This window comes from Doryrhamphus excisus, linkage group LG2, assembly GCF_037039965.1.
Source record: "Doryrhamphus excisus strain RoL-2023G ecotype Guam linkage group LG2, RoL_Dexc_Guam_v1.1, whole genome shotgun sequence".
Classification (NCBI taxonomy): Eukaryota; Metazoa; Chordata; class Actinopteri; order Syngnathiformes; family Syngnathidae; genus Doryrhamphus; species Doryrhamphus excisus.
Genome location: NC_136358.1, coordinates 18,892,845 through 18,919,359, shown reverse-complemented (window position 1 = coordinate 18,919,359; position 26,515 = coordinate 18,892,845). Strand labels below are relative to the sequence as shown.

Genomic DNA, 26,515 nt, shown 5'->3' with positions numbered 1-26,515 from the left:
GTATCAAGGTGGGGGCCGCGAGTTTGAGACCCCTGGTTTATCAGCTCTTCCTGCTGCCTTCTATTTTGAGCTAGCCTAGCGTTATCTCCAGTCACTCTGTCCGTCACTGACACGTCAAATCTGTGATAAGTGTCTGAGCCAGTTTACGACGCCTCCTTCTGCAAATCCAGTAGCCATGTCCTCTCTCTTTATGCCTGGGAATAGAAGCGGCTTTTGGAAATAAAGCTGTGTCCACACTGGATATTATTATTATTATTATTTTTGACTGGGAAATAGTCGCATCCAGTATGTAAATAAAGAACAATAGGAGTGTAAAAGTGACTATTGGAGTGTTATTTCATGTCATCATCCAATAGCATGACTCTTGGTAAAACTGGGTAATTTCCAGCCCTCCCAGCATGCTTTGCGGGTTAAAAAACGAGTTTAAAATAGCATTGCTTTGCATTTGTATGTGGACTATGTGATCCACGTGAGTGAGGTAGGTATTTCGGTGGATGACATCTTGTTAGATTAAAAATCAAGCTGATTCACAGCATCGTAAGAACTAAGAACGCCTGCTCGAGCCATTTGAAATTTGACTACTTTCTGTTCAGCTCAAGGTTTACCAGACTGGGCAAAATAAGGTGTCAACAAATGTCCTAATTATGGGTAATATAAAATTTGCAAGGTTGTGACCGCTGAAGGGCAAATATGCAGGCATCCACTGTATATTGAAAATCTGCATATTATGCATATTAAAAAGCCCTAATCCAAAAAAAAAAACACATCAAGCCTCAGACAATACACTTTCCCGACACAGCCGTCCAAACCCCCCCCCCCCAGGGATGATGCTTTCGCTGCATTCATCAGCAAAGGCGCATTGAGCGATGAGGCGCCTCTTTGTACTCGTAATGTATGTAAAACCTCAGGGGCGTCCTTGGGGTGAGGTGTAAATTGCATTGTGTCGCGTCTAAAAAAATCAGGTTGTTATTGTGGTTAGGAGCAGGAGAAGAGGAGCGCTTCACTCATATTTCTCGCAAAGTAGTGAAGTACTAGGGAAAGCATCAAAATCAGTTGTTTACATGCTGGTGTCTGGTGACATTTGAGGAAGCGCCAGTAACTTCCCCTTTCAATCAAGTGTTGTTTTTCCTCAGCTACCATTTGTGGTGTGCAGTTTCACACAAGCTTAAAGAAGCATGAAAAAAAATGTTAACTCGGGTTTGTGCATATGTTTCCGTGCAGTCCAAAGGTCAGCGGGTGAGCAAGAGATGTTGAAAAGGTCAAATCACGAGACCATGCAAGGGTCCGGTGGTGAATGGGCTCTGTGTTCCTCGTCAATGTCCCACTTGGCCACTAGGTGAGCTCACATGTTGACTAACGCTAAAAGAACACAGTGGAGATACGGTCGTAACATCCATTTTCTTCCGCTTTTTTACGCCTGGGTCGCAGTCTAAGTCGGGAAATCTATACTTCCTGGTCTCCGGCTACTTCTTCCAGTTCCGCCAAGGGGGACACCAAGGCGTTCTCAGGTCAGCTGTCAGACATAATCCCTCCAGCAAGTCAAGTCAAGTCAAGTCATTCATTCATTTTCTACCGCTTATCCTCACAATGGTCGCGGGGGTGCTGGAGCCTATCCCAGCTGTCTTCGGGCGAGAGGCGAGGTCCAGACCCTGGACTGGTGGCCAACCAATCACAGTGCACACATAGACAAACAACTATTCACACTCACATTCATACCTATGGACAATTTGGAGTCGCTAATTAACCTAGCATGTTTTTGGAATGTGGGAGGAATCCGGAGTACCCGGAGAAAACCCACGCATGGCCGAGGGTGGAATTGAACCCTAGTCTCCTAGCTGTGAGGTCTGCACGCTAACTACTTAACCGCCGTGCCGCCTTCCTCCGAACTTTTCTCCCTCTTTTGCAAGGCGCAGGGTTAAAAGGTCTGGCAGGCGTGGGCCCGGCGTTGAACTCCATTGACCTACATTGTAGACATCATCCACAATGGCCATTTGATGAGCGTCCGCACACACAAGGCCTCTGTCACTGTCCAGCAACACGCATCTGTCTCGCCATCATAATAGTCAGCCTGTTATTAGTCGGCTACCCCGCGAAGCCGCCTCAAAGGGCCCCTTTTATACACACGCATAGAAGACTCAGTGCCAAACAAGGCTGGCACAGAGAGGGAACGGCGTGGGCGCGTGGGAAAAGCGTGGCTCATCTCGTGATTTGACACAACGCGCTTTTAAAAAACAAAAACAAAACAAGGCAGGAGAAGCAAAATAAAGAGTGGAAAGTCGCTGCTGTTGTTGGTGATCAGATGACCGTATTGCTGTACTGGACCATTGTGGTGAAGAAGAAGGCTGGAAGGCAAAGCTCTCAATTTACCACACGACCTGACTCGGGTACCTAGTCTGGGTGTCTCCCTGATGAGGTGTTTTGGGCAGCTGGGAGGAGGCCCTGGGACAGATCTAGAACAGCCCTTTGAGTACCTTTTGTGATTAAGGGCTATATAAATAAACTTGAATTGACTTGACTTGGGCTGCACGGTGTTCGAGTGGTTAGCGTGCAGACCTCACAGCTAGGAGACCAGGGTTCAATTCCACCCTCGGCCATCTCTGTGTGGAGTTTGCATGCGTGGGTTTTCTCCGGGTAATTGGCGACTCCAAATTGTCCATAGGTATGAATGTGAGTGTGAGTGGTTGTTTGTCTATATGTGCCCTGTGATTGGCTGGCCACCAGTCCAGGGTGTACCCCGCCTCTCGCCCGAAGACAGCTGGGATAGGCTCCAGCACCCACCCCCCGCGACCCTTGTGAGGATAAGCTGTAGAAAATAAATGAATGAATGAATGACTTGACTTGGGCTGCACGGCTTTCGAGTGGTTAGCGTGCAGACCTCACAGCTAGGAGACCACGGTTCAGTTCCACCCTCGGCCATCTCTGTGTGGAGTTTGCATGTTCTCCCTGTGCACGCTATATATATATATATATATATATATGTCTCCCATATAAGAAAGATGGCCTCCATCATGTCTTGGTGGAGGTAAACAAATCCAGAGTGTGTTTTGCATCAAAGCCCAGCTGCATGCTTCATGTTGGGGTTCTCACGATGTTAAAAAGATGAGTCTCAAAAATCTACTGCAGAAAATGCATTTAGAAATATATAAATGTGTAATATCAACTTTGCCGCGGGGGGGGGGGCAACAGCAAATCAGGAGGGGAGCTTCATGTCAGCTGACTACAAAGTGGCGATAGACCCACACTAACATCGCGATCAACCAGCAGCTCGCCATCCACGCATTGGGCACCCCTGCTTTATGTTGTGGAACGTACATAATGTGTTCCTCGGCATGAAGGTCACCTTGAAACTGCAAGCTGAAATGTAAATAATAAGTGTGACACGCTCTGCATTATAACGCATAAAGGTCATCTGTGCAGCAAATGTGATGACCTCCGAGGAGCAACACACACACACACATAGTGTGGACAGGTCATGGCTGTTCCCTCTCCCTATTAGTGTAAATCCACATTCCCCGAATCAGACCCCCCCCGCCCCCCCACGGTGATCCCTTTAGCCATGACACTCTGGGTGACTTTAGGATGCGGATAGATCCTGGATTCCGCTAATCTCTACGGGGCTCTCTTTCACTTTTCACCAGCCGTAGTTTCATCACCCTAAAGCCCACACCACGTTACGTAAAGTAAGTGTGCGGCATGCACCCACGCATGAGTTCACATGCACGCAAAATCCTGATAAGACGCTGAAGCTGGCGTGTTTTTGGAGCAATGTGAGCGCACCTGGATTGAATCCGCCCACTCGTCCCTGGTGGGCTGCAGCCGGCGCACCTCTGATGGCTTTATTACTTATTTAGAAGACTTTTGAGGTCAGTGTGATGCAGACGCTTAGAGGCGCACCGCACTTTTTGGGGAATTTTGGAACATCATCACAATCCTTATCTGAAACACAATCATTTATTTCCCTTTTCTGTGCATTCTTGAGCAAGAAAACGAGTTTATATGAGCTTGCTAGTAACGAGCGTCATGGGAAATGCCTATTTTGACGCTAAAACCCTCACAAAAAAAAAACATCAACAGTGTTCCATTTACATACCTCATGTATATTAACCAAGCTACACCAGCTAACGTCATTCACAGACAGAAGAGTGGATACCTAGCTCTCAATTTTTATACAAAGCCTCAACAAGATGCTGTCAGCTTGTTTGCCGTCAGCCTCTTTTACCCGACGACTGTAGCACACAGCCATCCCAATGAGAGCGGACATCGTAAGTGCTGTAGATCGTGTTTTAAATCATCAAAATACGGCAAGATACTGCGACTATTACATGTTATCATCAGGATATCAAACCATGCAACCTTGTAGAGGTTTTTTTTCATTTTGCTTCATAGTCGATGCAACTTTGCCACTTTGAGATTTTTGTAAACCAATGTAGATATGCCAAGAAGTTACATTAAATGTACAGTACCTCAAGAAAAAAATATATATTTTGTAATTTTTTAAATATTTAAACCTTTTAAAATTCATGAATTAGTTCATCCTCACAAGGGTCGCTGGGATGCTGGAGCCTATCCCAGCTGTCTTCGGGCGAGAGGCGGGGTCCACCCTGGACTGGTGGCCAGCCAATCACAGGGCACATATAGACAAACAACTATTCACACTCACATTCATACCTATGGACAATTTGGAGTCGCCAATTAACCTAGCATGTTTTTGGAATGGGGGAGAAAACCCACGCATGCACAGGGAGAACATGCAAACATTTTTTAAATAATCTTCGGAAATTTTCTTTTTATAATTATATTATAAAATTTATATTTTGTATAATAAAATAAAAAATAAAATAAAATGTATAATAATATAATTATATTTTTTATAATTATATTATATAATTATATTTATTAATTATCCCCAACCTAATTTTCCAAAAAGGATAACATCTACACTTCCTGTAGATATAACATAGAAAAGAATAAATGCACTTTACTATTTTGCATGCTTGCGATCGTGTTCTTCAGGGAGCTTCAGCAATAACTGACGGGGGCCTGTGTCCAATTATCTAAAGCCAGGAGCCTGGGATCGCTATATTGACACGGAGCCCGAGCTCGGTGTCTTCTATTAGAGCATATGTGTGTGTGTGTGTGTGTGTGTGTGTTCACCCCCCAACTCAACCACCACCAGCTTCTAAGCGGGCACTCGCTTTCACCCGAGAGGCTCCCGTGGAGTATGACACTAATAAATTTAGCAGAAAGCATATCAAGTCGGCCCGTGGCGCCATCGATCGCTGGGGTGACATCATCATACTGGCTATTTCCCAGATGAAAGCAAAGTGAGGGAGGGGGGCACAAGGATCCTCTTTCAGGATCCTTATCTGCAATGAGGGGCCTTGCATGAGACAACGGCATGAGAAATGCATGTGTCTCACACATGAGCCAATTACGCGGAGCTGCTTCAAGGGAAACTGAACTTTTTTTTGGAATGCAGCCCATCGCGTCCACAATCCTTAAGTGAGACATGAACACACGTTTTTCTCGTTCCTGTGTGTTCTAAAGATATAAAAACAGATAGAAAGAGAACAGCACGGAATGGGACCTTTACAAGGTTTAATGGTTTTATGTCCACGCTGTGAGCATTTAGTAATAGTAGTAGTAATAGTAATAGTAACAGTAATAGTAATATACATTCATGATAACATCCAATACTAACAGTATTTTGCCATACTTTGGTCGTTTTAAGCATTAGCGGAACTGCCGTCCTGGGTGCATTTATTTCACATAGCAACATAGAAAGTCTCGAAAATATAAACACAGCAGCAGTGGCGGCAGCGCTAATATGTAGCGTTATGTTTTATTGTAGTAGTTTGGTAGCACTGTGAGCGCAAGTGTGTGGTTAAGCTAGTCACTAGTCGGCTTGTAGCTAGCGGGTGTGCTATGGATGATCGTAGCGATGCTAATAACAATAATAACAATACTGTACATGTTCATGAATGTAGCTGAAATGAAACTCTTTATTGTTTATCTATGAACACGAGGATTTGTCCTTGACGAAGGTCAAGTTCTACTGTTTTTTTTATTGGATTCTAGTTGTTTACATATGAGTTATTATCAGTTGACTGCATCTGTTTTCTCGCTATACTTTGTGTTTACGATCCTGCAAGGGCGAGCACTCCCCCTCCCCCTGCTGTTCTATTCCCGTAAATCCCAGAGTCGTTTTTGTATCTGAGAAATACGAGACAGCCCAAACAATCCTTGTTTTGGGAGAGGAGTGGCGGTGCGATGCTAAGCTAATGATCTCCACGTTGTATGCAACATCTATTCTAGCATCAGCACTGCTGCTGCTGCTCCACTCAAAACAACACGTCTATTGATGTACTAAATGTGCGTATTTCTGTACATGGGAGAGTAGTAGTATGTCTGACGTGCATACATATTTGTTGCACCCTCTGGACTCCCCGAGATTAATAACCCATTCTAGTGCTCCCATCTCTTTGTCAGATTCATCAAACAGAACAAAGATCCTTCTGGCTTCTCTCCATACACATTCACCCGGTCAATATTTGTTCCTTTTTCTCCGCTATTAATCTCCCCGTCCTATAAAATATGTGACATTTAATTACATATGGATTGAAGTATTCAGGTTGTCGTGATGGCTTGCAGGGGGGGAGGGAGGCATGTAAACAAGACCAAAGGACTAAGCAGTGGTGGCTTGAATGAATGAATGAATGAATGAATGAATGAATGAATGAATGAATGAATGAATGCTTAACAGGTTAGCAAGAAAAATGGATTGACGGCGGTTTGAATACCTCCCATCCAGTCAGATGATTACTTTGGAGTGAAGAAGTGTTTGCCCCCTTCCCGAGTTATGATTTGTTTTGCATGCTTGTCAGACTTTACCGTTTCAGATCACCAAACAACTTTAAATATGAGTCAATGACAACACAACTGAACACAAAATTAACAGTTTTTAAATGAAACTTACTGACACTAATAAATGTAGTATTTTTTAGTTGAGAGATATGGCATGATATAACACCCCTACAGTCACCTTAACTCAACTATTACTTTGGTCTGAGGTGCATTATTAAAAAAACAACAAAAAAAACCTTAAACTGTATTATGGAAAGCAGGAAGTGAACAAATGTAACAGTTACTGATTGTAAAAGTACCAGATGGAGGGGTAGGATTTAATAAGCTTTGCTTCTTCCTACTCCTTTTGGACATGTGGAACTGTGAACTGATTATGGGATGCACTCAATTGTAATGTTCAAATGAAATAAAACCATTACCATGACCATTATTCACAGTAAAAAATACCGCAACTCTTATACTGCAGGGAATGGAAACAACAAACAAAGGACAAGCAAACCAGTTAACCTCCAGTTCATTTCTTCTAAAGTTAAAAAGCCAAAAAAAAAAGTGCCACTTCCACACAGCATGAGAGGAGATCACTCCATCATGTGGACATGCCATGGCTGAAATATGCAGTGTTAAGGTAATGTCATGTAAGGTAAGGTCTCAAAGTTTTGTGTCTCAAAATACTACATATTACTAGTATTTGAGGGACTCGGCAAAATGCTGTATTGCATCAATATATGTAAGGACTTTTGCATTTAATGAACAAACATTTTATTTACGCTCAAAAAAGTACACATTCTATGCTGGTAAAATAAGTGCAAAATTTGGGATTGTAAAAGATTAAAACGGGGAAAAATAATTTTCATAGGCCTTATGTGTCCTTCACACAAACACATCGTCGCCTTTATCATTGTTTTGGTTTAGGCTCTGTCTGCCTGGAAGAATCCGAGGGTGGATCTTATCAGCTTCCAGTTGTGTGGCATCAGTATCTACCTTACCACAATGGCTTATTGTTTTCAATTTACCATCTTTGATTCCTGTTCGAAGTAGGTCAAACCCCCTTCTTGCTCTTTCGTCGTTTCCTGGCAGTGCTCCCTTTGCTGTATAATCCGTCTCCACAAGCGTCCCCGCTATTTAAATGAGCCTCAGATGCTTTGACTCCACTTCAAGCTACTGTAATTTCCTCGCTCCCTTTGTGGCTTCCTCCCCCCTTCCCCTCTCTGTCTTCCTTCGGATATTCATCAACAATGTCACTGCTCTCCTTTGCGTAGCCATCCAAAAATTACCCATTGAATTTGACCCCAGTCCATACGTCTTTCTGATGGAGTCGGCGGATCATGCAGTTTGGCTAATGCTCCTCTTAATGGGGTTCGCTGTAATTCCGAAGGAGACTTTTGACAAGACGGATGGCTTACGAGTGCGATCAGGCAGTGATGGGATGTTATCAAGTGTATTTCTGTAGGTCGTATTGTAACAACCTCAGAGCCGGTGTTTGCATCTCAGCATTAAATTATTTTTATTGCTGCAGTCAAAGGCCTCTATCAACCCTTCATGGGAAAAATTCCTAGATGTGTCATTGGGACAATGATTATGCAAATTAATAGCAATAACAGGAGCAAATCGTTTAAAAGGCGGTGATGCGGGGACGTCCTTCAAGGTGGATTGTTGCCATGGAAATAGCCTGATTAGCTTCTTTACCGGTTCTGCAGATAGCATGTTCATAACATGGCAAAATTCCTCACATTCAATCCATGCATCTTGTCCTCACTAGGGTGGCAGGTCTGCTGGAGCCTATCCCAGCTGTCTTTTCGGGCAACACAACCTGGACTGGTCACCAGCCAATCCTTCAATTCCTCATTTTTAAATACTCTGAGAAACAAATAACAATAAATAATCTACAAAATCAGGAAAAGCAAACATGCCAGGCCAGCGGGGGTCCAGGAGGAGTAGGGGGAATCGTGCCCAAGTCAAGCACGATACTAATAGCCGAGTGCGAGTACGCCCTTACACTTCATTTCTCACCTTCAAAGATGTTCTGATGTGGATGCGCTTGGATGCCTTGAATGCCTCGACCAATTACAGTCGGCTGCCTCCCCCTTGAGCTTCTTTGATCACGCATTGACTTACTTTCATCAACGTGAAGTATTTCGACTTATTATTAATGTTACGGCTGAAACACGTCTGAGAAAGAAACAAGTCAAGGTAGCGAAATCGAATCTTCAAAGCACACCAAGGAAAGGGGACGTTGTTTTACATTTTACTATCCTGTCCCTGTCGTGACTTATAAATACCCCACACGGCAGAAAAGACCCTCACAAATACGCAAAGGGGGGGGGGGGGGGGACTGAACATGGAGCTCTGTTCTTGTGCAGTGATGACAGATTAGTCGAGTCTAAGTGTGCGCCCGGCTGCTCTGACAGGTGTTTTTAAAGGCTTTTGCTGCAACTGTGAGTTATGCATGTGTGCACAGGTATAAATGAAGCAGTTCAGGAAACTAACTAAGGACAAGTTCACAAGGTGTTTTAATAACAGTTCCATCCTTATAAATCAGACGTATGACTTTTACGGCTGTGCAATTTTTGGACTACCCCAAATCGCTGCTTCTTTTTTGGCGGAGAAAATATTTGTGGTAACCGTGAAGGAGTAAAATGTCAGCAATCATGGAGGACGTACATATCTGGGGTAGTGAGTACTAAAAGGCAAATTGCAAAGGCTAACTAGTTATCTTGGATTGAGTAAGGACCTCAAACAATGCACAACGATGAGCCAATTCAAGAAACAATACAAGCAGTTGATGTTTGCTGAATACAAGGATGAAGAGTCTTCAACCAGTCATGGTGTGCTATATATATATATATATATATCACTATATTGACACTTACTATGGTACCCATTATGTCATTGTATGTTCATATGACCTCGTACTTCGGTACGAGGTACATTATTTAAAAACAAACAAACAAAAAAAACCTGAAACCGTATTATGGAAAGCAGGAAGTGAACAAATGTAACAGTTACTGATTGTAAAAGTACCAGATGGAGGGGTAGGATTTAATAAGCTTTGCTTCTTCCTACTCCTTTTGGACATGTGGAACTGTGAACTGATTATGGGATGCATTCAATTGCAATCTGATGCATGTTCAAATGAAATTAAACCATTACCATTACCATATCTTGCTATGCTAGCGGCTAGCATCTATCCTGTCTGTCCCTGCAGTGGGTGATCCGGTAGAAAAGAAGGGTGTTAGTTACTGTTAGTTAATGAGGGATGACTGCACTGGGCAAAAATGTCCAATCATGTATTACATTCATTCATTGATTCATTCATTTTCTACCGCTTTTCCTCACGAGAGTCGCGGGGGTGCTGGAGCCTATCCCAGCTGTCTTCGGGCGAGAGGCGGGGTCCACCATGGACTGGTGGCCAGCCAATCACAGGGCACATATAGACAAACAACCATTCACACTCACATATAATGTGTCGCTAATTAACCTAGCATGTTTTTGGAATGTGGGAGGAAACCGGAGCACCCGGAGAAAACCCACGCATGCACGGGGAGAACATGCAAACTCCACACAGAGATGGCCGAGGGTGGAATTGAACCCTGGTTTCAGGTTATATGCTGTGTTTTTTTTGGGTGTGTTGTTTGGACAGAAGCAAATCTAACCTGACAGAGCTCACGCCGACATGATGTCTCTCGTCATTATCTTGCTATCCATCCCTTTCTGCCTTTTTTTTTCCTGTTTCATATATTCCATTCAAACACTGCCATCCTATCCTATGCCTGAATGGCATCTGGCGTGGGTGAGGACTGCTGGATTTGATCCCCCAGCTGTTTTGAGGGCTGCTTGGAGCATGAGTCACATACTGGAGGTAGCGCCATCAATGACACACACGCATGATGACACACACACACATTCCAGAACTCTCTAGATCGTTCTCTCCTAGAGGCTAAAAGACCGAGTGTGGCTAAAGCCGATGTCTTATCTGCGTAGAGGGGTAAGATCGGCGTAGACTTTTTATTCTTATATGGTCTTTTATGGCAGCCAGACGAGATTCCAGAGAACACAAGACAATGAAAAGCCTATCAGAGAACATAGTGTAATAAGATCCTACAAACGTACAAGAAATGACCTGATCTTGATATGAATTGAAATTTTAAATGAGATTATATATGACAATATATTATGACATATGTTATATATGAGCAATCTTTACTCACTAAATGTACTGCAAAAAAGGTCAGTAAGGATAATTCATAATGTCGCCTACAAAGAACATACTAACTCCTTATTTCTAAAATGACAAATACTTCAACTTGCTGACATAGTTCATCTTCAGATAGCTAAAATAATGCACAAGGCTAAAAATAAGCAATTAGCGAAGAATGTCATCCAATACTTCTCTACAAGAGAGGAGAAATATGATCTCAGGGAAGAAGTACATTTGAAACACTTCTATGCTAGGACTACGTTAAAAAGCCATAGGATTTCAGTATGTGGAATCAAACTATGGAATGGATTGAGTAAGGAAATCAAACAATGCACAACGATGAGCCGATTCAAGAAACAATACAAGCAGTTGATGTTTGCTAAATACAAGGATGAAGAGTCTTCAACCAGTCATAATGTGCTATATATATATATATCACTATATTGACACTTACTATGGTACCCATTATGTCATTGGATGCTCATATCACCTTGTACTTCGGTATGTGACCCAAAAAAATTAAACTATATTAGGAAAGCAGGAAGTGAACGAAAAAAATTTAAGTAAAAAATAAAGATAAATTAAACTATATTAGGAAGGCAGGAAGTGAACAAAAAAAATTTTAAGTAAAAATAAAAATTTTAACTATATTAGGAAAGCAGGAAGTGAACAAATGTTCCTGATTGTAAAAGTACCAGATGGAGGGGTAGGATTTAATAAGCTTTGCTTCTTCCTACTCCTTTTGGACATGTGGAACTGTGAACTGATTATGTGATGCATTCAATTGTAATCTGACGCATGTTCAAATGAAATTAAACCATTACCATTACCATATCTTGCTATGCTAGCGGCTAGCATCTATCCTGTCTGTCCCTGCAGTGGGTGATCCGGTAGAAAAGAAGGGTGTTAGTTATTGTTAGTTAATGACTGATGCATGTTCAAATGAAATTAAACCATTACCATTACATTACATGTGCAATAGAGGATCTTTGACTAGTGTTTATGTAGTAGGACCTTCTGATATAGATGTATTACTTTTTCACAAATCTCCTTCAACTTTGTTTTAAATATGAAAGAAGACATTTACCAAGACAACAAAAGGTGAAAGTCGACTTGATTAATTGAATTCCGGACACTCAAGACTTTCCCTGTTCGCACTCCGGCGTGTCCATTTCAGCTGGACTAAAAATAACCCCTCAGCCACATTGCGTTAAACATTCACTCAAGGCGGCGTATCATGTCGCCTTAATCTCGAGCCCAGGCTTTAGGACGCAACAGTCCACTTTCTGGTGTCATGTGGCAAGCTGCTGTCCCAGATAAAAGTGTGTGTGTGAGGCGGCAATGCAATGTAATATTCATCCAATCTTACATATTTATATGCAGCAGCGTGCTGCAAACGCTGCGCAATGTGTGTGAGTGTGTGACTAATGACTCAGCCGCAGGGCAGCGCAACTTTGCCTTTCCACTGGGGGAAAGTCCGTGCATGCGTGTGAATGTACAATGTGTTGATGCACACACACGAATGACAAATGTACAGTTGTTACAAAATCGTTAAAATGCGGTTCGGAGGAATTTGGGGAGGATTGGAGTCACGGAGGGGAAGCGAAAGCGTTGCTTCGCGGCACATGAAAAACTTTATACAGTATGAATAAAACCAAGACGGGCTTGATAAGACATGCTCGAGAAGTAGCATCAGCAATTCTTCAAAACAAAATCCAAAAAAACAACAGAATAATAATAGTATCGCTCGACCGATTATCGTATTATTATCGTATATTTTTATATATTTTGTACTATTTGTTTTCATCAAGAGGGCAAAGCAGGACGCTATGCTTCACAAATTTAAGTACCTTTGAGTCTACCCATGTGTGTTTCTAGAACACCACATCACATTAGTTCTGCTTTAGTTCAGCACACAGCATGATGCACATCTGGTCATTATTATTATTATTATTATTATTATTATTATTATTATTTATACAATGGCTGAGTCAAATTGTATTCTTAATGTATTTTTAGGGGCGGCATGGTGGTCGAGTGGTTAACAACATGACAACGGGCTGCACGGTGCTCGAGTGGTTAGTGCGCGGGCCTCACAACTTGGAGACCCGAGATCAATCCCACCCTCGGCCAACTCCGGTTTCCTCCCCATCCCAAAAACATGCTAGGTTAACTGGCGACTCCAAATTGTCCATAGGTATGAATGTGAGTGTGGATGGTTGTTTGTCTATATGTGCCCTGTGATTGGCTGGCCACCAATCCAGGGTGTACCCCGCCTCTCGCCCGAAAACAGCTGGGATAGGCTCCAGCACCCCCGCGAGAAAATGAATGAATGAATGAAAATTGTTGGAAGTTAAATAAAACAGTAATTATAATTATAATAATAATATACGTTTACAATTAACTATTACAAATTTTTTTACATATTATCACAAGAATAAACTTGGAATATTAATCATGATTAAAAATAAAAAAATAAATTAAAATAAATTTTAAAATTATTAAAAATAATGTAATTATGTAATTTTAGTAGCAGTGCTAAAAGTGCTAAAACTGGCCACCAGTCCAGGGTGTACCGCGCCGAAGACAACTGGGATAGGCTCCAGCACCCCTGCAACCCTCGTGAGGAAAAAAAGCGGTAGAAAATGAATGAATGAATGTATTTTTAGCACAAAAGGTCCGTGTTAGCATAGTGCTAGTGTGGGAACCGGACACCCTTTGTCTCCCAGCTCAAGAGTCTATGCGTCATTAGTGGTTGGACTCTGTAGTTCTTTGCTAAGTCTCTGCTGTTGGGAACGTTTTGAGGTCGGCAGTCCAAAAAGTGGACAGGATGAGTCTTGTCGTGGCTTCTTGCCATCTCCAATGTCGCCGCTATAAATACTCCGCCAAACAGCACAGAGTTTGCGTACGCAGAGACTGTACAGTATATGAGCTCCAAATAGAACACTTATGTATGAAGTTATACAGCTATAAAGTGACCTTGTTTGCATGCGAGAGAAAATAGGAAGCGAGTTATTTCGCAGTACTGCAACTTTTGAGCTCAGGCTTAAGGTAAAAAAGAAGGGAAAGAAAAGGGGCGTGACGGCATGGAAGTTATTTTCCTGTTTGAGTCCCGCCCGTGAACTGGCCCGGCGCGGTGAGGTCACTCGTGTTGTGAGGCCGGACAATGTTCTTAGCTGCTTTCCTCAAATTGTGCGGGTGTTTAACAACATGTTGTGACGCCTCCTCTATGCTGGCTTGGCAGTAAAAGGCAAGAATAGTGTCCTGTTATTCAAATATTATATCCTGTTATTCAATTATTATAAATATCTATTATCTATAAGCTCAGATGAAAGAACTGAATCTCTGAGGAACAAACATCAACCTGTTTTTGGTGATCTTAACAAACTGTGACCTGGTTATAATGAGTAAAAACACATCCATACAGTTCCACGCTATCGGTTTACCGGACCGCTTCTCGAAGTTAGTCCTGAACGTTTGTGCGGCTGGTTAACGACATGTGGTGGGGCCTCCCCAGTGCACTGCTAAAAATAAAAGACAATAGTAGCTGCATGTTTTTCCAATCCGTCCTTTAATTTGGCCATAATGGATGCAGTGGTTGCTATGTTAGCATTCAAAGAGATGCCAAAAGATAACCACGGAGGGGGGGGGGGGTTTGCATCATGTTAAAATGTGACCGGGATTTGTTTAGTCTACAATCTGCAGGTTAGTCTTTGTATGTCTCTTCTATGCCTGAGCTTGCACATGTAAACCTTGGCAGATCTGCACCCCCAATGTTTGGGAAAACTGCACCCACGCTAGCTGGTAGTGAAACCTCACCTCCCTTCATTAAGCAGGCAACATTCTTTCCATCTGTTCTGCAGTTCACGTGCGGAGTTAAAAAGCCTTCATTCATTAGTTCAGCTCAGCTACGGCAGGATACCCCACCCTTGTGTGGTTCCCCGCCTCTCATTGGAGCCCTCCACCGCCCACAGATCAAAAACAAAATGAAGGTTGGGGGGTTTTTCCAGGTTTAATTACTCTCACTGTTGTTAGGGTCGTCGCTCAACCTTATCTTCCCTGTGGAGTCGCCAAAACACAACCACACTCTTTTCCAGTTCCAGTGTGCCTGGTACCTTCAAATCCATGTGAATGTTACAGTTGGGATGGAGAGTTAGCGTGAAAAGTGACAGCTACATTAAATGATGTATGAGCTAGATGTAAAAATTGTCATCTGGAAGTCAGTGAGTTAATGTTTGTATTCGCAAAAAGTTTTCCAGGTGTGCTTCGACTCTAAGCCAAAAAGTTGGACCATGTGGATATTTTGACTGTGGAAACACACACATAGTGTGGGTGTACTCACACTAAAGCCGAGGTCACCGCCGGGCATACGGGCTTACATGTGGGTTTTCTCCGGGTACTCCGGTTCCCTCCCACTTTGTCCATAGGTATGAATGTAAGTCTGAATGATTGTTTGTCCAAATGTGCCCTGCCATTGGTTGGCGACCAGTCTGAGGTGTACCCCGCCTTTTGCCCGATGTCCGCTGGGATAGACTCCAGCATGCCCACGACCCTAGTGAGGATGCACAATAATCCTGAAATCAAAACTCACAGCATAATTGCTCATTCAACCACGACAATATGTCATTGATGTGCTATACATATCACTATATTGACAGTTACTATGGTATGGTATGTCATTGGATGATAATTATACCTTGTACTTCGGTACGTGACCAAAAAATAAAAATAAATAAAACATAAAAAATGAAAATTTATCAAATAAAAATAAATATTAATTATAATCATAATATTATTAAATATTAATATACAATAAAATAAAATGAAAAAAACTAAAATTTTAATTACATGAGGGAAGCAGGAAGTGAACAAATACCATTATGTCATTGGATGGTCATATCACCTCGTACTTCGGTACATGACAAAAAAAACTTTAACTATATTAGGAAAGCAGGAAGTGAACAAATGTAACAGTTACTGATTGTAAAAGTACCAGATGGAGGGGTAGGATTTAATAAGCTTTGCTTCTTCCTACTCCTTTTGGACATTTAGAACTGTGAACTGATTATGGGATGCATTCTATTGTAATCTGATGCATTTTCAAATGAAATAAAACCATTACCATTCACAATAAAAAAAAATCATGACAATCTAAAGGAAATGCTAGTGCACAAACAAACATGCACAAACAAACATTCCAAAGCACAAACACTCAGTGTGAGGACAGGTTAGCAAAGCCCAGGAAAAGAAGGGGCAACCCTGCCCAATTCCAGCAGGGTACAAATGGCCCGGTGTGAGTACACCCTCACATAGTTTTCCAGGTGTGCCGGCGTTCCATAAAAAGTGATGTGGGCGAAACTGCGACTGTGGACATGTACAAGTGTGGGAGTGTGCACATGTGTGGACTTGAAGGGAAGCGTGAGTGTCATCACCAGGAACAAGTCTGAATAATTTGCTATTTGGTGTATTTATCAGTACCTGTATAAAGTACTGTGTATAAATGAAACACAACAGCCGCAGATAACAATGTGTGTTTTGTTGACTTTTAAGGGGGCAGGAGAGGCTCTTAGTGCTTCAATTGACTGCACGATGATTGCAGAGAGCTCTCGGAGAGGTCATCGTGACTGTGACTGACAGCAAACAAGGCGGAGCTTCTGCCTGTCTGTACTTTTCCACTGATTTCACCCAGTACGTTAGTTTCTCAGAGTCTCCCGCCGCCAACACCACCTTTGACCCCCCCCCCCCCCGAAAGATGACCTCTTGTCATTCAAGTGCGGAAAAGACGCCCACGTTTCAACACTAACACATACACAGGAAAAGTGATGTCACTCAGTAAGGTAAATACTGTTACTTTCGCTTCCTGTTTTTGTCTCGCATGCACTCAGTTGACCTGAAACAAGACAAAAAATGGTAATAAAGTTGAAAAGTTGAATGATAAAGCCGTCCACAAACTCATTGAAGGTCCCTTAAAAATGATTTACAAGGCAATTATACTCCAAATGTTATATTATATGCTATGATGTCAGACTATTTACGTACGTAGCTGCTGAAGCGATCAGCATCCCTAACCTGGTGTGTGTTTTGGTAGCCTTTAATCATTTAGAAAATGGAAACAAACTGCACTGCTTGGTTAAAAAGAAGACGCTTAAACTGGGACATAATTTCTGTATGTAATTAAATAAAATTAAGCAAGCGATAGGAAATATTTTTACACAGTCCATCAAAATGCTCAAATGTTCCCTAAACAAAATGTACAGTTAGTTAAAAAATGTTGCATGATGACAACACGCATATGCAATTAGTGCGGCCATCGTTTATAGTTATAGCAATAAATTAATTTAAATTTAATTAAATTAATTTAAAATTAATTTAGCAATAAATTAATTCCTACCATATAACATTCAAAGTTAATGAATGGAATATTTTCATACTTGGGGCATAGACAATTTGTTTATGACTTTCTAAATACAGGTTTTAACATTATTAGAGCACCCTAGACATGAAATAACACCCCTACAGTCACCATTACAATACTATTCTTCATTTTTTTTATACTGGATTGCAGAGCTATGATGCTACAGGGACTATAGACGGTAATGGTAATGGTTTTATTTCATTTGAAAAATTACAATTTCAGATTACAATTGAATGCATCACATAATCAGTTCCCAGTTCCACATGTCCAAAAGGAGTAGGAAGAAGCAAAGCTTATTAAATCCTACCCCTCTATGTGGTACTTTTACAATCAGTAACTGTTACATTTGTTCACTTCCTGCTTTCCTAGTATAGTTTAAGTTTTTTTGTTTGTTTTTTTTATTTTTGTCATATACCGAAGTACAAGGTGATATGACCATACAAGGACATAATGGGTACCATAGTAAGTGTCAATATAGTGATATATATATATATATATACGTGTATATATATATATATATATATATATACCACATACAAGACTCTTCATCCTTGTATTTAGCAAACACCATTCACTCATCGTTGTGCATTGTTTTGAGATCCTTACTCAATCCATTCCAAGACGACCACTAGCTAGCTAACAAGCTAACTGGTTAAACACTTAGCGTGGAATTTTTTTCTTCTATACTTCCAAAAGGGTTTCAAACGTAGTGGGAGAAAAGGACCAAGTCAGAAACTGTGCACAAACTTACCACTTCCATACGGAATGGGAGGAGAACCTTTTGGGAAGGCTGGCAATATTGAGTGCAAGGTAGGCTAATCTAATATGGATGGATGTGTCTGGTGCAGTAACCAAACTATGAGATTACGAAAGATTACTGTATGTATATTTATTATGAAATATGTCACCTATTACTAAGTCACCGTGCCCTGGCCCGCCTCTTCCAAGTGGGTAGTAAACCTACATTGAGCTTAGCATGAGTTCACCATTTGAACAAATGCAGCCTGCTTCTGTTTTTCCCCTTCTCTTCCTACAGTCTTTGAACGCAGCACAGCTTCACGCTGCTGTGCTGCTGGTGTTTATTTCCAGAGCAGTGACGTGCACACCGTACTCCTCCTATATGTGGCTCGTCAGATTGTGGCCGGGGCGGCCATTGGTGAACTGTTGTTGCTGTAGCAGCTTGTGTCATCGCCTTGGGAAGGGAGGAGGGAGAGAAGAAGGGGGAGGCGGTATAAAAACTCTCTCCCCCAGTCGAAGAGTTTCACTCTGGAGGAGGACAGTGGAGAGGGAGGACTGGAAAGCAGCACAGAAGGACCCCCCCCACCACCTGCCTGAAAACCCAACCCCCTGCGTGGTATTTACCAACAACCAGGTTTCTGTTTCTGCCAAGTGTTTTTTTTCCAGCGGATCTCGTCTACCTCACCTGACATTGAGCACTAAATGCGCAGAGGAGCCGTCAAGCTTGGACCTGGGATCGAACGTGGAGAAAAAAAAAGGCAATAACGAACGCGCAGTGACCAAAAAAAGCGCACAGGCTGTGGCCGTTGCCTTCCTCATGCATACCCTTTGTGCCCGGGGAACCATGAAACCAGAGATCAACGCCGCCGTCGGATTTCTGTCGAGATTTCTGCGGGTAAAAGGACACGTAAACGATCGGCAGGTCCAAACGTTCAGCCAGAGCCTACACGACATTTTGTCAGGTGAGCGAAAACCCTCTCGTTGTTTTTATTCCAACAAAAATAATTTGGCACTTCTTAAATCATCATTTCCATTGGTTTCTAGTTTTCATTCGGCGGCAAAATTGGGTCCAAATTCGGGTTGTAATCCGACCAGGGGAGGAGGGGGTCAAAAGAAGCGTTCTTTGTTCTCCCTGCGTCTCACTTACCAGAGCCACCAGAACGCACAGCTTTGCGCACAAAAACACCCAAAATAGGCCAGAAATTGTTCTCAAAAGCAACCATTCGACGATTTAATCGACGGAATAGCATATTTGGACCAGTGGGACTAAAATTGGGGGGTTTTAGAGAAGCTACTTTGTTGGTGAAGAAGTGAGGGGGGGTGGTAGAAAGACTGGAACAAGGAAGTGCGCCTCGACAACAACAGTGACGAGACGCTGCACAATTACGTAATGCTCTCAGCCAAGTCGTTTACAATTCAATAATTAAGACACATTTTAATTGCAAGGAGTGTTTTTTTTATTGTGTCGGATTCCCCAAGAGGTATTGGTGTGGAACTTAACTTTCAAAAACGAAACATAAAATCAATATCCGGCTGGCTTGATTGTGACTAAAGTAGATTATTTTTGTTATTTGATTGCTTACCACAACTAAAAACGTAATTCACACTGTATGACTCTTTAATGTTTCTTTAAATAAAAATGAGTGTTATATGTCCCATTTTAGGCGTTTTTTCCTATGCCCACATTCCATGCTAATATCCATAATAATTACATGAATTGTTTTATTGTGTTGGATACTAAAAGTCATACATTACCATTGTTTCTGCATGTTTCAACAGTATTTAGGCATTACATTCATAGCCGATATTAAAAATGTTGATACTTTTTGTTGTTTTCTTTTTTTAACTAAAAACAGCTGAAATTATTTACACTTTGTGACATCAAGTAAACGGAATTGAGACTACTTCAGGTGATGTGGGTTCTTTTTCTTTCGCTTGCGGTAAACACGCTCCAGCGTGGGTGCTAAATCTTCCATACATCTGCTTCGTTCCATGTATGGAACAGCAGATGATGACCCACATTCCCACCATAAGGGCCCTGCTTATCCGGCAGTAAATTTGAGATGGGATACGGGTTAACTCTTTCCGACCTGGAGTCAAAGCAACTGTTTGTCGTGCTTCACACAGCCATATTCCATGCCTAATATATTTTTCATGATCGTGTTTAATTGGTGATCAATGACCAGCTCATGAGCTTTGTTTGACGGAAAACGTCGAAGCACAGCATTGGGGGGTTTCTTGTAAACAGACAAAAGTTTCTGCAAAATGGCGCCTACTGTGAGACGTGTATGGGGAGGGGGTGGTGTTTTGGTTGGGCCTATAGTAGGACATTAAAGAGGGGGCGGTCGCAGCGTCATCGGGTTAGAACCGGGGGTGTTCTGCATGTTGAATCCAACATGTTGAAGCTCTCAGTTCTTCCTTTGGTTGTCCAGTGAAGGCAGGGGGCTTTGTTGTTTATCAGCCGTCACCGCGCCAGACGGGTCCTAACAAGCTCACCTAAAGTATGGCTTGACGTCAATAAACAGCACTCTTTGGGCTAAGTGCGTCCACTTTCCGCTTACCAGCCCCACTCCCCTTCTCGTGTCCCGGTTTTTAAGAATAGGTGGAGCTGATCCTGATCCCATCTGCTTCACGGTTTGTTTGTAGGTGATTGTCTTTTGTGGCTCGGCCCAGATGATCTGCCAGACAGCCCCCTTTTTTCTTTCATCCGTGAGTCCCCGTGGTTAAATGCAGGTGGCCTGCAGGCCCCCCGACCTAAATGCTGGTCTACTTCACTTACACCACAATGGCGTCAATGGGAATTCAATATGGATGAGCCCATTCCTTTGCTTTGTTCATTGGTATATGAGGAGTAGAATGTTGTTTCAAACACACTGTGATTGTAATCTCTCCTGAAAACCCCCGAAGGCAACTTAAAGTGACGTCACTCCCTTGTATGAATTTAACAACCACTTGGAATACTTCCACAAAAACAGGATCCCGTCCCTTTAAGAGGTGGGGCCAAGCATCCCAGATGGCTGGCTCAGACTTCAACTTTTGGTGTTTTTGTTCAGTCCGTCATGGGAGACCTTGACACTGATGGCAGTCATGTGGGGGGAGGGAATTCAATAGGCTTCTTTTTTGTCACGTACACCCAGGGCGCCGCCGGCCGCCTGTTTATGGCTGCTTATCAGGAACAGAACAGGTGGTGTTGTTTTTCTTACTGCTGCACCCCGAGAATAACTGCACTTAGCCAGCCCTCGACTGGATTTCCACAACAAAGGACTACCTGAGAAGTCATGTAGTACCAGGAATGTGTACACACACACTAGACCTATTATACCAGGCTTGGGTCCACTTCACACCTAAAGTCTGGCAAGTTTGGCTAGTGTGAGCGGTCTGTTCTGTACACTTCCCCTCCTTTGGCACAATTGGAATCACTCTCAACCAAGCTTGCTCACCCCTGACTAGTCGTAATAAATACGTTTAATTTATGCGATTGCTTCCCTCACAAGTAATTCATGACAGTTGTTTGGTCAGTTGTTCAAAAAAGTAGCACTACATAACCCAAAACTAATTGCAAGTAAAACTCAGTCCACATTCCCCGCTTCTTTGTCCTCACAGAACAATACAAGCACCACTGGTTCCCAGACCGTCCCTGCAAAGGCTCAGGTTACCGCTGCATCCGCATCAACCACAAGATGGACCCGTTGGTGGGGCAGGCGGGCCAGCGCATCGGCCTGACCATCCAGCAACTCTACCTTCTGCTGCCCAGTGAGCTCACACTGTGGGTGGACCCCTTCGAGGTGTCCTATCGCATCGGCGAGGACGGATCCATCTGCGTCCTGTACGAGTCGCAGCCCATTCCGGCGGCCATGCCGGGAACGGTCGCGGCCAGCTCGCCCTCAGGAAGCGGCAATTCGGTGAGCAATATGGTGGACAGTCACATCAGCTGCAAGGAGGAACTGATGGTGCTCGGCAGAACCAGTCCCTCCAAAGCCTACAACATGATGACTGTGTCCAGTTAAAGGGGGCGTGCAGTCGGCCGGGCCTACTTCTCATTCAGGGTCATACCTTGGCCGGTTGGATGAATTTGACCGGATCAGGGCGAGCCTTTTTAAAAGCTAAGAATATGAAATGAAATAGTAAAGAGGAAAAAAAGCAAAAGAAAAAGCAGAGGATCCCTATCATCCAGGTGATGGAAACCTTGTAGGATCGATAACCCCACCCTCACCCCCATTATCATCTATTTTGTTATGTCATTGGATCAGCTGGGTACTCCATTTTTAGGAGAAGCTTTGTGGAGATGGAACTGTTGGGGCAGCTACACCACCCGATCAGGACTTCCCCCCCTAACCCCTCGACTTTAAACGTGATGATCAGCTTCAACCCTGAAGGGGCTGTCAGCATTGACTTTGCACTTTTTTAACTTGTGGTTACTATGGGTACATGCTAAATACACCACAGCAACAAAACAAAAAAAACGCCAAAATGTACGGAATCCCCCCTTGATATTCAAAGTTTTGAGGATGTTTAGTTGAGGAGGAAGTTGAGGGTTTAGCCAGTCGTGGTAAAGATGGTGTCTATTTTTTTTGTCAAATTTGCTTTTGGACCACATGAAATCTTTACCACTTAGCGACTGGATCTAGCACCCTCCATGTCCCCGTCAGTTCAACTCTAGGCCTGTTTGTTAGTGCAAACGTTAGCGACACCTGTTACCTATGGATACCAGCGTGTCTGCCGTACCCCCCACATCGACCATGTAGCTTTCAGGGCGAGGGTAGAGACCCCCTTCCCTCAATATAATGAATGTTGTTGAAATCCACAATCAAGTTGCCCCCCTTTTCCTTCACCACCCATCTCCTGTTTTTCGCCAATATTCAAAGTGTAGCAAAGAGGGAGGAGCCAATTCAATCCAAATTTGTTCGAATTGACATTGAATGCACTTTGACGTTAGATTGTGTGGGATGTGTACTTTTTATTTTGGAGCAAATTGCCTGCATTCCATCCATTCGAATGTCATAATTTTTCATCATTTTTGCCCTCCTCATCTGTTTTTGTTCATACTGTAGCTCCCGTGTTGCGATAGACGGCTGTTTATCAAATCAGGAGCGTGCGACTCTGGATTCAAGCATTTTTTTTTTAAACACTGTATTTGTGAACATTTCAGAGCTTTTGATTTGAGGCTACGTTCACACTTGTGGTTTAGTACTCTGGTCCGGACCGGATGATCGGTGCACACTTTGGGGTAGTTACATTAGCTTAGCATTGACACTGGTATTTTTGTCATGGGACCAAAGGTGCGGTTAATAACACGCATAGTATGGACTTGATTGGGCAGTCTTCGTGACATATTACATGACTTAACTCAAATATTCCAAACCAAAATAGGTTGTTCTTTATGTTGAGCAACTCATTTAGATTTCCCCAAAAGCTTCTAAAATACACCACCATTTTCACATTAGGATGGAGATAGAGCACTTCCGACATATTTTCACTTACAAATTAGTCATTTCTACGTGTGTTAGGCTCGTCAGTGTCACGTTCAGCTCAAGTGAACCGAACCACACCAGAGTTCACTTGCAATCAGACCAAGAACCATCTCTTCAGTGTACACCAAGGTTTTGAATGATGTGTTCACATCTGACTGGACGAACCGCACTAGCAGAGCAAAGGCACCAGAGTTAGTTTCTAACCGAACCAAAGTGTGAACGCACCCTCAGACGGCTTGCTGGTGGTATGCGAGAAGTAGTCACATTCATACGTCACTGCTCATGAAGTTGACAGAGGTTTATCCCCCAAAGGGTCTGGACTAAGTGAATGGCTGTGTGAGGCACAGAGCACTGACTGTTTCGACATTCAATGTAACTTGAATTTGTAAAGCAACACACCAGGCCTCGTCAGCCTTTTATGTCACGTCCATCTCCAAGGTCTTCTGAAAGGAAAACACATTTTCCAAGCCTTGGAGGTGCAATGCCTTACCTCTCGTCATGAATTATGAGCCATTTGTGATTTCAAAAGTGACACCGCACCGCATGGTGGTCTCTCTACTGCCCGCACAGCCCAGCCTGGCAGCTTCGCCCAAGCCCTCGTCCGAGTTTGGAGTGCCTCAAGTGCCACATATCACCCCCCTCAGCTCAGACCCTCAAAGCCAGCACACTGCTAGCCAGACCTGCCACCCTCTCGTGGATGCAGGAAGACTTAATGTGACACATATCATCATCCATCACCCGTGGGGGAAGGGAGGCCGGATGGTGGGGTGTTGTTTTGTGATAGAGGAGGGGGGTCAGGGCCAGGGCCGGACTCTTGTCCAGGGCAGCTAAAATTCCTCCGGCCCTCCCCGCTCCAGACTTATTCAGCATCCCGATAAGGAAGCCTTCCGCCGTCCCTCAGCGGTGATGGACAAATAAACCAGCACGCACGCACACGTAACGGGGAGCTCGCGCTGCACTCAAAGTGGGAGCAGGGGGTGGGGGCCGGGGGAGTGTTCTAGAAACTCAAAAAAAGGAAGGACGATGAATAATTGAGGGTACCATACTGTTGTCTAGTTTTCATCTCACTGGATTGCGCTGCATTTAATTACTGAGTAGCATCTTTGTTTACATGCCTATGAAAGGATGTGATGGCTGACCACCCCGACCCCGGGGCCAGGCTCTGGGGGCAGATGCTGTGGGCGGCTACAGGCTGTAGCTGCCAGCCAGGTCTGTCGGTTGCTGGTCCGGGTGTTGAAAGCTCTCCTAAGTTCTCCTATGGGTAATGGAGCTATAGCATTTGACGCACTGCACCCCCCGCCCCCCCTCACTAGCTGCGAATACACCCTGAATAATAGCACGATTCTAAGTGCGGTTGGGATGGGCGTTTTAGTGTCCACTTGTTTTTCCATCACATTGCCTTTCCACTTTGCCACAACGTTATGAGACGTCTCAGTCTGGTTGTATTTTATGGTCACACTGGTAGTTCTTTCCCTCCCTGCCGCATCTTCTCCTCTTCCGAATTGGTAATCTGCAACTCTATGACTTTAAACAGACCCCAGAATTGACAAAAAAAAAAAAAAACACCAAATCCCCTTTGACGCCTTCTCAACGCCTATACCATCACCAACTGAAAAAATGGCTTACGTCCTCAGTACGTTTTAAATGGCATCCATTCACGCTTGTGCGCACATAGCTAAAGGAGTGATTTGAGTCTGAAAAAAAAGTCAGAGGTAAAATAGCACATAAAATGCACTAAAATGTCAAGTTTTTCTTCTGGAGACATGAGGAGTCTCTCCTGGAATGTATTGCCAAACTCAGGCCTGGGACATTCAATAATAAAGACTTACTGAAAGCTTGTTAAGTGTGTTAAGACGTGACACAGGAAGGGAACAGCGGTTTTGTTGTTGTTGTCGTCAATATTGTCATCGACTAGTTGAATTATTGCCACTTTCACATACGATGGTGTTTTACATATTGTAGAATGTATTGTAACTGTACAAGCAATGGTAGAGTGCATAACAGTACACATGGGAAGTGCCAATAATTGCTATCCTAGAGGTGTTTTTTCCTTTTTTGTACGTCATCTTTTAACATGGGTAACACTTTTTTTGTAAGTGAAGCCATTTTTTGAAGGGAGTGTTGGCAAGGACCAAAGTTGTTTTGGTTACAAAAAATTAGCTTCCATGATCTGTAATCATAGATGTATCCTTTTTTTTTAATTTTTTTTTATTTTTTTCCTCCTTTTTTCTATTTACTTACAAAAGCAGAAAATAGACAAAAAAATCTGAGCTTACCCAAGAAGAAAAGCTTGTGATCTCATGTTATCGTGTTGAGTTCCTTTTTTTTCTCCCCTTGGCTATGTTGTGATGAACTGCTGTAAATTTGTACAGTTCATGTAAATTGATTGTGCGGAAGTTGTACAGATTTCTATATTTTGGAAGAAAAAGGTTTTTTTCTCTGTAATAAAAGATTTCCTATCTTGGCATCATAGCTCATGTGTGATGTCTTTATTATATGAGTGTTACTTTGCGGTTTCATTCGTATAGCGGATTTTTAGACTAAATTCACCGTCTTTTCGTTAACCAAACTGAAATCCACATTTTTCACTATCCCAGTGGCAAAAAGTAAATGCATAAAATGTCACATTAAACCACAATGAAGAGCAGTCTTGGTGACCCATTACCAGCGTTGTGCATTTCAATTTATAGGATTCTGCTTCCGATTACTCGTTTTCATTCCACTTCCTAACGATTCTCCATTTTGATTTAAAAGTTTAATTTAAGTAATGGATGACAGGCTGCACGGCGATCTAGTGGTTAGCACGCAGGCCACACAGTTCAATTCCAT

The 26,515-nt window shown here is 42.9% G+C and overlaps 1 protein-coding gene and 1 long non-coding RNA gene across 2 annotated transcripts in view; one reads left to right on the top strand and one right to left on the bottom strand.

Moving 5' to 3' along the window:
• LOC131132029 (uncharacterized) overlaps window positions 1-26,515 on the bottom strand; it is a 65,866-nt gene that overhangs the window by 8,796 nt on the left and 30,555 nt on the right. The window lies entirely within an intron of this gene.
• btg1 (B-cell translocation gene 1, anti-proliferative) lies at window positions 18,738-26,158 on the top strand. Its single transcript, XM_058077186.2, has 2 exons — window positions 18,738-19,177; window positions 21,819-26,158. Exons 1-2 carry the CDS (start codon window positions 19,033-19,035, stop codon window positions 22,220-22,222), a joined length of 549 nt encoding a protein of 182 aa, XP_057933169.1. The 5' UTR covers window positions 18,738-19,032; the 3' UTR covers window positions 22,223-26,158.